The sequence below is a fragment of the Sceloporus occidentalis genome, unplaced genomic scaffold (genome assembly GCF_023333645.1).
Source record: "Sceloporus occidentalis isolate IW3139 unplaced genomic scaffold, rSceOcc1.0.p SCAF_64, whole genome shotgun sequence".
Classification (NCBI taxonomy): Eukaryota; Metazoa; Chordata; class Lepidosauria; order Squamata; family Phrynosomatidae; genus Sceloporus; species Sceloporus occidentalis.
In genome coordinates, this window is record NW_028317044.1 from 5,654,677 (window position 1) to 5,666,058 (window position 11,382).

Below are 11,382 nucleotides of genomic sequence, written 5' to 3' on the forward strand. Positions count from 1 at the left end.
CTGGCTCATGCATCTTACCTGAATAACTGAGACTGGCTCATTGTGATCTCAGCCTAAAGTTCCTTGCCTTAAAGATTGAAATGGGACTATTATCAGTTACGGTGCTCTTTACCTGGATTGAGAATGGCCCATTCTGACCTAAGGCTGATGCTCCTTTCCTCATGCATTGAGTCTGCACATTTTGATTTCAGGCTGGTGCTCCTTACCTGAAGCATTGAGGCTGTCCCATTGTGATCTCAGAATTATAGAATCCTGGAATCATAGAGTTGGAAGAGACCACTAGGGCCATCCAGTCCTACCCCCGCCATGCAGGAACTCTCAATCAAAGCATCCCTGACAGATGGCCATCCAGCCTCTGTTTGAAGACTTCTAAGGAAGGAGACTCTATCACCCTCCGAGGGAGTTTGTTCCACTGTCGAACAGCCCTTACTGTCAGGAAGTTCCTCCTAATGTTGAGGTGGAATCTCTATTCCTAGAGCTTCCATCCACTGCTCCAAGTCCTGTTTTCTGGAGCAGCAGAAAACAAGCTTGCTCCCTCCTCAATGTGACACCCCTTCAAATAGTTAAACATGGCTATCATATCACCTCTTAACCTTCCCTTCTCCAGATTAAACATACCCAGCTCCCTGGGTAGTTCCTCATAGGGCATGGTTTAGTATAGGTGTTATATGGTCACATCTAGATCTTCCAGTGACCACTCTGGCTGCCATATTTTGGATTAGTTGAACTTTCCGGACTTAATACAAGGGTAGCCCTATGTAGAGCACATTACAGAAGTCAAGACGTGAGGTTACCAGCGCATGCACCATAGTGTTTAGGTCTTCAGGTTCCAAGAAGGGACGCAGTTGGCGTATCAACCAAAGCTGATAACAGGCACTCTTGGCCATCCTATCTATCTGAGCTGACATCTGGAGCAACGGATTCAAGAGCACCCCTAAACTGCAAACACAGTCCTTTAGGGGAAGTGTGACTGCATCCAGGACCGGTTAACAGACCTCCATACCGAGAATAGGACCTCCAACAATACACACCTCCGTTTAATCTGAATTCAGTTTCAATCTGTTTTTCCTCATCCAGCCCATTACTGCTTCAAGACATTCATTCAGAGGGAGATGCCTTCTTTAGTTGACACTAAGATACCTCTGGATGTCATGAGCATACAGATAGCACCCTTCCCATGCGTCCGGATGAGCTCTCTTGGAGGTTTGATGTAGATGTTGACTAGCATTGGGGATAGGATGGCACCCTGGAGAACGCTGCATTTAAGATCCCTCATAGAGGAGCAACTGTCCCCAAGCATCTCCATCTGGAATCTGCTGGAGAAATAGGACCGGAAGCATTGCAATGCAGTGCCCCCGATCCCCAATTCCCTCAGGAGTTCCAGAAGGATGCCATGGTCAATAGTATCAAAAGCCACTGAGAGGCCCAAAAGCATCAACAGGGTCACACTTCCCCTGTCGATACTCAAGCGGAGATCATCTAAGGTAACCATAGCAATCTTGACTCTGTATCCCATCCTGAAGCCAGGTTGAAATGGATCTAGGTAATCTGTTTCATCCAAGACTGTTTGGAGTTGAAGAGAAATGGAAGACGGGAGACCGCTCTGTAATTCTTCATGTCCAAGGGATCTGGGGAGGGCTTTTTCAGAAGCAGCCGTATCACTGCTTCTTTTAAGCAAGATGGAAAATAGCCCTCCCTAAGAGATGCATCTATGATCTATCTCAGGTGAGTCCTCAAAGCATCTCCTCCTTGGATGACCAGCCATGAAAGGCAAGGGTTGAGAGGGCAAGTTGTCTTCTTCACACTTCCAAGGAGCTTGTCCCCATCCTCAGTACTCACAGATTCACAATGATCCAGTATGATCTTATTCACAGAGTCACTGGAATGTCTTTACTGTTTTTATTGTTGAGGTATGGAGCAGCATTGAAAATGTTCAGATGTGGCAGAGAAGCTAATGGACACTCGCTGCTCTTAACCAGGAATTGGTTGCAGCTGTGGCTCCAGACAGCAGGGGATTGTCCAAGATTGTGGCGGAGTGTGCCAGAGAGCAGCACATAGCACTTGTGTAAATATGCGGTGACATCTGGAATGATGGACAGTAATCCAGGTAACACAGGAAATTGTACAGGAAGGGGTTGAGCTAGATTGCCACATGGCAAAAGTGTATATAAGCTCAGATCATCATTGTACAGTGTGGGTTTTGTAATTGGTGGATGGGGTTGGTCTAGCTCTCGTGTATGTTTTGCAACCAAAAATAAACAGTGCCTCTTGGAGAAAAGCCAGCCTACGGTGCTTTAATCTAGCAGTTGTGTTTCCTGGCAAAGCTCCAGTCTGCCAGTTTGTCTATCTACTCACAAGCTTCCAAGATTGCTCTAGTTCACCTCTGCATTTTCTCCCAACATTTATACTCTCATTGTTTAATCCAGTTTTAATACTGGGATCGGGGGGGATTGATTTCTTTTGGATTTTATTGTAACCTCGATGTATTTTATTGTTGAAACCAGCACAGATTCTCCTTCATAGAGCGGGCTAGAAATACATCTTTTCTTATTATATTATGCTGGCATCCAAGTCGGCTCGTATCTCGTGTGTGTGTTTGCCTTTGCTGTTCTTATGGCTGGGAATGGAGCTGAGGAATGAGGAGAGAAGAAAGGGTCCGTTTTGTGAAAATTCACAACTTCTGCGCATCAAAGAGTCCAGTCTGTTGAAATAGCAAAGAACTTTATTAAAACACATAGTCAGAAATTGAGTGTTTAAGCTAAAACTGCCCTCCCCAAGCCAAAGAATATATTGAAACCCCCAAACCTAAAACTCCACCTTCTACCAAACCTAGCCCCCACCTACAATTCCCACCATCTATCCCCCACTTTGCCATCCCTCTCACACGCACAATCTCTCCCTGCCCCAGACATTCGAAGAAACTGGATCCCTTTCTGTTACTACAGGTCCCCAACTTTCTTCAGCCAACATCCCACAAATTCCCAATGCTATCATTGCTATTCTAGCCAGCCGCAACAAACCCCAGCCCCCCATCTAACTAACCTAAACCACGACCCATAATCCCCCGCCAAATTTATAACCCAAAGCAATTATCTATACGAGTAGCAATTAAAACCTAAACTTTACTAAACATAACTTTAAAACATAAACAGACATATGGACAGAGAAACTGTGCAAATAAATTCATATGGGCTTTTTAGCACCGCTAGATGGAAAAAATATTTTTGTATTCCACCTTTACAAAAATAATGTTCATTCACTTCTTGGGTTTGTGTGGCTTCTCTCCTGTGCTGCCTCTCTGGTGACTGAATAGGCCTGACCTCCGAGAAAAGCATTTTCCTCACTGCTGGCATTTGTATGGCTTCTCTCCCGTGTGGATTCGCTGGTGTGACAATAGGTTTGACTTACAATAAAAACATTTCCCACAATGCTGGCATTTGTATGGCTTCTCTCCGGTGTGGATTCTCTGATGTCTCACTAGGACTGACTTCAAACAAAAACATTTCCCACAATGCTGGCATTTGTATGGCTTCTCTCCTGTGTGGATTCTCTGATGTGCCACTAGGACTGACTTCAAATAAAAACATTTCCCACAGTGTTGGCATTTGTATGGCTTCTCTCCTGTGTGGATTCTCTGATGTCTCACTAGGACTGACTTCAAACAAAAACATTTCCCACAATGCTGGCATTTGTATGGCTTCTCTCCTGTGTGGATTCTCTGATGTCTCACTAGGACTGACTTCAAACAAAAACATTTCCCACAATGCTGGCATTTGGATGGCTTCTCTCCTGTGCTGCCTCTCTGGTGACTGAATAGGCCTGACCTCCGAGAAAAGCATTTCCCACACTGCTGGCATTTGTATGGCTTCTCTCTTGTGTGGACTCTCTGGTGTGTCAGTAGGTTTGACTGCCGAGAAAAACATGTTCCACAATGCTGGCATTTGTATGGCTTCTCTCCCGTGTGGACTCTCTGATGTCTCACTAAGGCTCCCTTCAAATAAAAACATTTCCCACAATGCTGGCATTTGTATGGCTTCTCTCTTGTGTGGACTCTCTGGTGTGTCAGTAGGTTTGACTGCCGAGAAAAACATGTTCCACAATGCTGGCATTTGTATGGCTTCTCTCCCGTGTGGACTCTCTGATGTCTCGCTAAGTCTCCCTTCAAAGAAAAACATTTCCCACACTGCTGGCATTTGTATGGCTTCTCTCCTGTGTGGACTCTCTGGTGTGCCACTAGGACTGACTTCAAACAAAAACATTTCCCACAGTGTTGGCATTTGTATGGCTTCTCTCCCGTGTGGACTCTCTGGTGTCTCGCTAAGTCTCCCTTCAAAGAAAAACATTTCCCACACTGCTGGCATTTGTATGGCTTCTCTCCTGTGTGGATTCTTTTGTGTGTCAGTAGGTTTGACTGCCAAGAAAAACATTTCCCACAATGCTGGCATTTGTATGGCTTCTCTCCTGTGTGGACTCTCTGATGTGCCACTAGGACTGACTTCAAACAAAAACATTTCCCACAATGCTGGCATTTGTATGGCTTCTCTCCCGTGTGGACTCTCCGATGCATGAGAAGGATCGACTTGTATGCAAAATGTTTCCCACAATGCTGGCAGTTGTATGGCTTCTCTGATGTGTGGACGCTTTCATGACTGACAAGTTCTTCTGTAAAGAAGGAAAATAATACTGAATATCAGAGTTAAGAGACGAGAGTGTTAGCCCAAGATTTAGCCCTACGTTCACACCTCCCTATTTGATATTAAATTAATAAAGTTGGGGTGGGTGACCTGAGCAGGACCCTGTTGCAGATGCCCCAAATCCATGAAACGATTATATCCTTATCCACAGGAGCTGGCAAAGAAGAGATTGTGGGGGAACTACCTTGAGGTAATCAGTTGAAGCAGATAGTCATACAGACTGTTGAAAAAAGATTCCTTTAAACATGTGTAAAATATTTTGATTGAAAAGTGGCATCATATCCTGTGAGACGGCCAGAGAGTCCTGAGTCTGAGCACATGGCGTGATGCAAGCCAACTGCAGAGGACGCTTCATGCTGTGTGGCACCAGGAGATGGATCACAACCAATACACAATACAGGACACATGTGGATTGCTGTGGATAGGATTGGATTGGAGTTGTGTATAGAAGAGATGGTGAACATGATGGAAGTCAGAGAGGAGAGCTTGCAAATATTTTGATTATATTGCAACTCAAGATAGAGAACTTCCAAAGACTCGGATGAAATCAACTGTGTCTGTGACTTATTTTTAAGTGTGAAATGTGGCCAGTGCATTGCCAATACCTGTATCTGGAACGTTGTTTCCATACTGTGCTATGTTATTGTTGAGCTGCATCTGGGAGCATCATGCTCACATTGCGCTGTACATTGGCTTGTGAACGGGACTGGAATTCAGAGCCAACAAGGACCTGAGGATCGGTGTGGTAATCCCTTATGTCTGAGGTATTTGCACCAAGCACCCATTGCATTCAATTTGATTTTGGACCATATTTTCCCCACCCAGGAAACTTTCTAAAACGATTTAAACCTTATAGAAAACTCGGGTTCTGCCCACTAGCAACCATTTCAGTATAAATATTGCAGTCCAGTTGCAGACAGACACTCTGTTGGTTTACATTGCTAAACGCCTCACTACACTCGCCAGATCCACTTGCCATGGGAGTTACTGACTTCTCTCCCCATTGTGGACCCTCAGCAATTGGAATCAAGTTCCGTCTAGGTTATGTATTACCATTAGCAAAGCCTAACATCTATTCACCACTCCTACCTTTGTTACCTAGTTCTTGTGTGTTTGTGTGGACACCTATATGTGTGTGCATGCGTGTATAGTGCACCTGCGTCATACGCGGGCACGCCTTACGTGGATTTCAGCACACACTAAAAGCAACACTGGGAAAAGGGGCGGCATGCCCCATAAGGGTTAATGGCACCTGTGTGGAGCCCCATTCATTTATATAGGGCTCGAGAATAGATGGGATCCCCCTAACACCGGGGGGGGGGGGGGAGATCAGGAATGGGATGAGTCCCGAGGCCACTGTTGCCCCAATCTCTCCTTTGAGCTAAGTATGAAATTCCCCTGAAAGCATAGCACTTGGGAGTGTCCTCCCCAGACTCCAGCATTTCGGGTAACAAAGGGCCTCTGGAATCACCCATGGAGCTAAGCAAGCTCAGGTTGGAAAAGAAACATTAGACAAAAAGGCATTTTTGTGTTGACCTTTCCTCTCTTCATAAACATTGCTAATAATTTCTAAATGGAACCCCTTAATATGTTCGAAAACAAGGACAAGGCCGGTTCTCACCAGTTCGGTTCTTAAAATCTGTCAGGTTGGTGGCTGCCTCCCAATCCCCAAGGCCCCTCTCCTGGCCCTTCCCAGAGGTCCCTTCCTCTCCGCACAGAGCTAGGAGATCCTGGCTTTGCTCCAGCCTTCCCCTCCTGGCTCCCATCTGCCAGATCCCCTTCCCTTTATCCCTCCGCTCTCCAATCTTCCCTCTTGCCCATCTGCACTGCTCAGCATCTCATTTTCAGCCTCTCTTCCCTGCCTTTCTATTTTTCACTTTCCCTCCGTCTCTCTGTTACAGACACAAACCCACAGAGTGTGATGCATAAAAGGGATCATAGAGTCATAGAGCTGGAAGAAACCGCAAGGGCCATCCAGTCCAACCGCCTGCCATGCAGGAACTCTCAATTGAAGCATCCCAGACCATCCAGCCTCTGTTTAAAGACCTCCAAGGAAGGAGACTCCACTACACTCCGAGGAAGGAGTGTGTTCCACTGTCGAACAGCCCTTACTCTCAAGAGGTTTTTTCAAATGTTGAGTTGGAATCTCTTTTCCTGTAGCTTGCATCCACTGCTCTGGGTCCTAGTCTCTGGAGCAGATGAAAACAAGTCAGCTCCCTCCTCAGTATGACATCCCTTTTAGGCCCATTTGTTGAGAAAGGCAGGATAATCAATATACAAATAATTCATTGGCAAAGGCAGAGCAAGGGGGCTGGGACCTGGACTCCAATTTTGGTGAGAGTGAAGTGCCAGGGAGCAGCCTTAAAACAGCCTTAAAACATCTATAAGACAGGCATGGACTACTGATGGGGTTGGAGGAGATCTCAGGGGCAACCTCAAATTGTATTGCCGGGGGGTGGGGGGGTGGGAGATGAAATAATATTTTGCCCCTCAACATCCCAAAACATCCCTTTGGGGAAGTGGAGGCCATTTTGCCACTGTTGGGCCCTCTCTGAACCATTGCAGGCCCAAGGGGGGCGTTCCCCTAAGAAGACTCTCCAGAGCCTTAAAAGGATGGAAGAGGGGCCAAAAGAGGTAGGAAACTTGATCAGGGATGTGCTGAGTACCATTTGGGTGAGAAAAGCATTAATCTCCATAGCTTCTTCCCATAAAAACCTAGCATTGGCAGTTTAGGATGGGGTTATTAGAATCCTTAGAGCCTGGAGAGCAATAGTGCCTCACTGAACTACAGATTCAAATATTCTACAGGATGTTGCTATCACAATTAATCTAGGCTTGAAAGGGATCTAGGACTCCTAGTAGACCGCAAGTTGAACATGGGCCAACAGTGTGATGAGGCAGCTACAAAGGCCAGTGTGATTCTAGGCTGCCTCTATACAAGAATAGTTTCTAGATCAAGAGAAGTAATAGTGCCACTCTATTCTGCTTTGGTCAGGGCTCATTTGGACTAATCCTGTGTCCAAATCTGGGCCCCACAATTCAAAAAGGATGTTCACAAATTGGGGCATGTCCAAAGGAGTGCCACCAAAGTGGTGAAGGGTCTGGAAACCATCAAGCTCTATGAGGAGCAGCTTAGAGAGCTGGTTATGTTTAGCCTGGAGAAAAGAAGATAAAGAGTGGATATGATCTCCATGTTTAAACATTTGAAAGGGTGTCCTGTTGCGCAAAGAACAGGCTTGCTTTTGCTGCAACAGAGAAAAGGAGACACCGCAATGGATGCCAGACACAAGGAAAGAGGTTCCACCTAAACATTAGGAGGAACTTTGTGACAGTAAGAGCACTTTGACAGTGGAATATACTCCCTTAGAGTTTGGTGGAGTCTTCTTCTTTGGAGGTCTTTAAAGAGAGACTGGATGGCCATCTCTTGGGCGTGATTTGAATGTGTATTCCTGCATGGCAGAAGGGGGTTGAACTGGATGGCCCTTGTGGTCTATTCCAACTCTATGACTCTATAATTCTAGTGGAACCATAGCAACATGATAATATAGTATGAAAGGACCCTCAGTCTTTATAGAAAGAGCCATGGATTCAGGTTCCTTACCTACAGAAGCCACATTTTCATAATTGTCCATCATTACAGAATTGTACAAAAGTTTCTGTTTCACCGTCAACAGATTCCATTCATCCTTGGAGAAATATACTGCCACATCGGCAAAGGTCACCTGAAATAGAAAATAGCCCTCATCCAGAGAGTGACTAAGAAAAGGGGAGGAAAGCACATGGTGCTTCCCAAATGTTATTTCATCACTTCAGAAATAAACTTTAAATTCTGTTAGCAAGCACAAAGCTACTGCCTTTCAGATCAGTTTGTCTTGAATCCTTTCAATATAACATACAATGTAATAAACAATATAATTTAGGCCATGGCTGGGATATTGAGGATGGATTAGGATACTGACTATCCCAACACATAGAGTACATTTAGCCACAAAAGAATTATGGTGCATTTAGCCATTTCTTACCACATTTCAGAGGCAAATGTCATTTTAAAAAACAGTTCTGGGGAGCATTCTGGACTTGAAGGCCACTGGGCCACCCCCAATTTAGATCCAGAGATGGTCTCCCATATCCCCAACATTTCACAGACAGGAAAAGCAAGGCACATGTGGACAAGCAACACCAGAAGGTGCTGAGGATGGCCAAGGTTGTTTAGGAGGAAGATCACACAAGCTAGGAAGGGCACAGCAGTTTGCTTTTGCTTCAGCCTCCTGGCAAGGGAAGACCCTTGCAACTTATCTCCTCTCCTGTCCCCATTTTTGAGTTGATGGGGTGCAAACTCCTTGGAAGTCACTTTGCAGCAACCCAAGGCAGCTGAGGAGAAGGGGCAAAGTGGTAGGAGGAGATAGAAACCGGGACATTTTTGAAAGCCCCTGAAAAAGTGGGGTGACAGAGGATTAACCAGGACTTTCTCTGCCAAATTGGAACAATCTGTTCTCCGCTCGCTTTCATGAACAGCCCCAGCAGTGACACAAAGGAAACTAATAGTCAGGATGTCAACTCACCAAAGAGTTGTTGTACTTCGACAGCCTCTTTCTCTTGGAGCCCAACTCCCTCTGCTTGGCCTCTGTGTTGGCCATTAGGTTGTCCTGGTGGCCCTGCACCTGTGTCTCTTTCAGCAAAATATGGCCCAAGGCTGTGTGGAAGGAGACTGAGATGAAGTTCCTGAGAAAAGAGACTAGGGTTAGGCTTGATTTGTCAAGACACAGAGAACATCATGCTGCTAGTGAGATACGGAGGTGACATATGCCTTTGGGCCAATGCAGAGGTGGGTATCCCCTTCCTCCCTCTTCACCAAACAAAGCCCTCTGGACCTAGCAGGGATTCACTGCAGCTCCCCTACACAACAGATACTCCATGTTAAAACGCTTTTGACGTTGCTATGTTGCGCAGCACATAACATATGGCACCAGATTCTCCACCTTGACTGTAGTCAGTAGCTTGTGAGCTGAAGAAACACCTGTCGCTTTCTCAATGAGCAGAGACACTGTAATCTTCTCTCAGATCAGGCTTTTATTCATATAAGAAGTTCCACTGTGTACAACACTATATACATCGACACCACCCACCATCCACACCAGTAACAACCCACTCTGAGGCTCACACTGTCTGACTCTTCCTCAGTGACAGTTGAGAATGACAGTTGGCAGTTGCATCAACATTCCAATGATGCACTGTTTAAATGCTGCCACTAGAGCTGTCAATGACTTCCACAACAGCTCCACCTAGTGGCCACATGCCTGTCATTTCCTCAGACCTGTTCACCATGGTCCTGACACTCCATGCCTTGTGAGAGTGGAGGGGGGTCAGGGGATGGGAATTGGAGAGGACCCTGGCTATGTCCCTGTCGCTAGATGTGACATGAGCGCATCATCTGCTGAAACCTCCTGACCTCCCCAGTGGCCCTCAGAGGAGAATGCCTTCCTTTTGCTTCTGGCTAGAGAAACACAGCTGCATGCTTCTCCAACACTCTCATCAGGCATGGAATGAACATGGAGCATGGCTTCCACAATTCCCACTTTTCATTTTGTATTCCTTCTAATTTCACATCTATTTTAAACCTCTCCCTCATTCGACGATAAAGACACCATTGAAAAATCTAGGCCAGATTCTTTAAGTTTGATCTCTAGTTTTCCTTGCGATTCTTTCAGTACATCCTTGTATCTTAACCATAGAGTTTTCTGGATACTGTTCCTCCCAAAAAGAGCCTCATGTGACGAACACCATGAAGGTATTTTTGGACATATTCTACACTTCTTTTCCCCCCAGATCTTCAACAGAGCTTTTCTTACGAAATGATTTGTGCTTTCTTTATGAACTTTCTCTTTGCCGTAAATTCGGGATCCATTCCACCCAAATCTTAAATGTTCACCCTCCAGACATAACAATTGTTCATTCTCTAACATAAACCATTCTCTAATCCAAACTAAACAACAAGCAGCATCATAAAGTTTTCAGTTTGGTAAACCCAGCCCTCCTCTACTTTTGTCATCACAAAGTAGTTTTGTTTTTATCCTGGCTCTTTTTTTATTCCTTTTGCCATAGAGTCAATGGTTTTTCATTCTGGATGATGGGTATCGCTTGAAGCAGAAGCAGTATTTCAGGAAGGAAACTCATTTGGATCAGTGATATTTTTCCTAATAGAGATAAGTGTAATTTCCCCCATTTTTCTAGGTCTTTTCTGATTTCCTTCCTTACTGTCTCATAGTTATTGTGAAACTGATCTGCGTTTTTATGGGTGAAATTTACTAGACTACTCCAAAACCAAAAAATGGGGAAAGAATATGTATCCTCTTTAGATAAAAGTAAGAGAGGAGTAGTACTGTACATTAAAAATCATATTGATTCAAAGGAAGTATTTAACGATAAAGATGGTTACTATGTAGGAGTAGAAATATGCTGGAAAGAAAAGAAAATCTTATTAATAGGAATTTACAGTCCACAAGAAAATAAAGGTCTTTTCTATAAAAAATTGCAGGAAAAAATCTTAGAATATGACTATGAACACACCATTATGATTGGGGATTTTAATGGAGTTATAGAGCCAAAATTGGACAGGAGATCAAGCAACAAGATAAAAAACAATCAAGGGAAACTACCACAGAATTTTTTTGATTTGGTAAAAAATTTA

General features: G+C 44.7%; 1 protein-coding gene across 1 annotated transcript; it reads right to left on the reverse strand.

The window, feature by feature from the left end:
- Window positions 1-718: 718 nt before the first annotated feature.
- On the reverse strand, window positions 719-9,849 carry LOC149287158 (uncharacterized). The gene is made up of 5 exons (XM_089493523.1): window positions 9,674-9,849; window positions 9,257-9,416; window positions 8,296-8,416; window positions 3,479-4,662; window positions 719-754 (listed from the first exon to the last, which is right to left on the reverse strand). Exons 2-5 carry the CDS (start codon window positions 9,329-9,331, stop codon window positions 719-721), a joined length of 1,416 nt encoding a protein of 471 aa, XP_089349649.1. The 5' UTR covers window positions 9,332-9,416; window positions 9,674-9,849.
- Window positions 9,850-11,382: the final 1,533 nt, after the last annotated feature.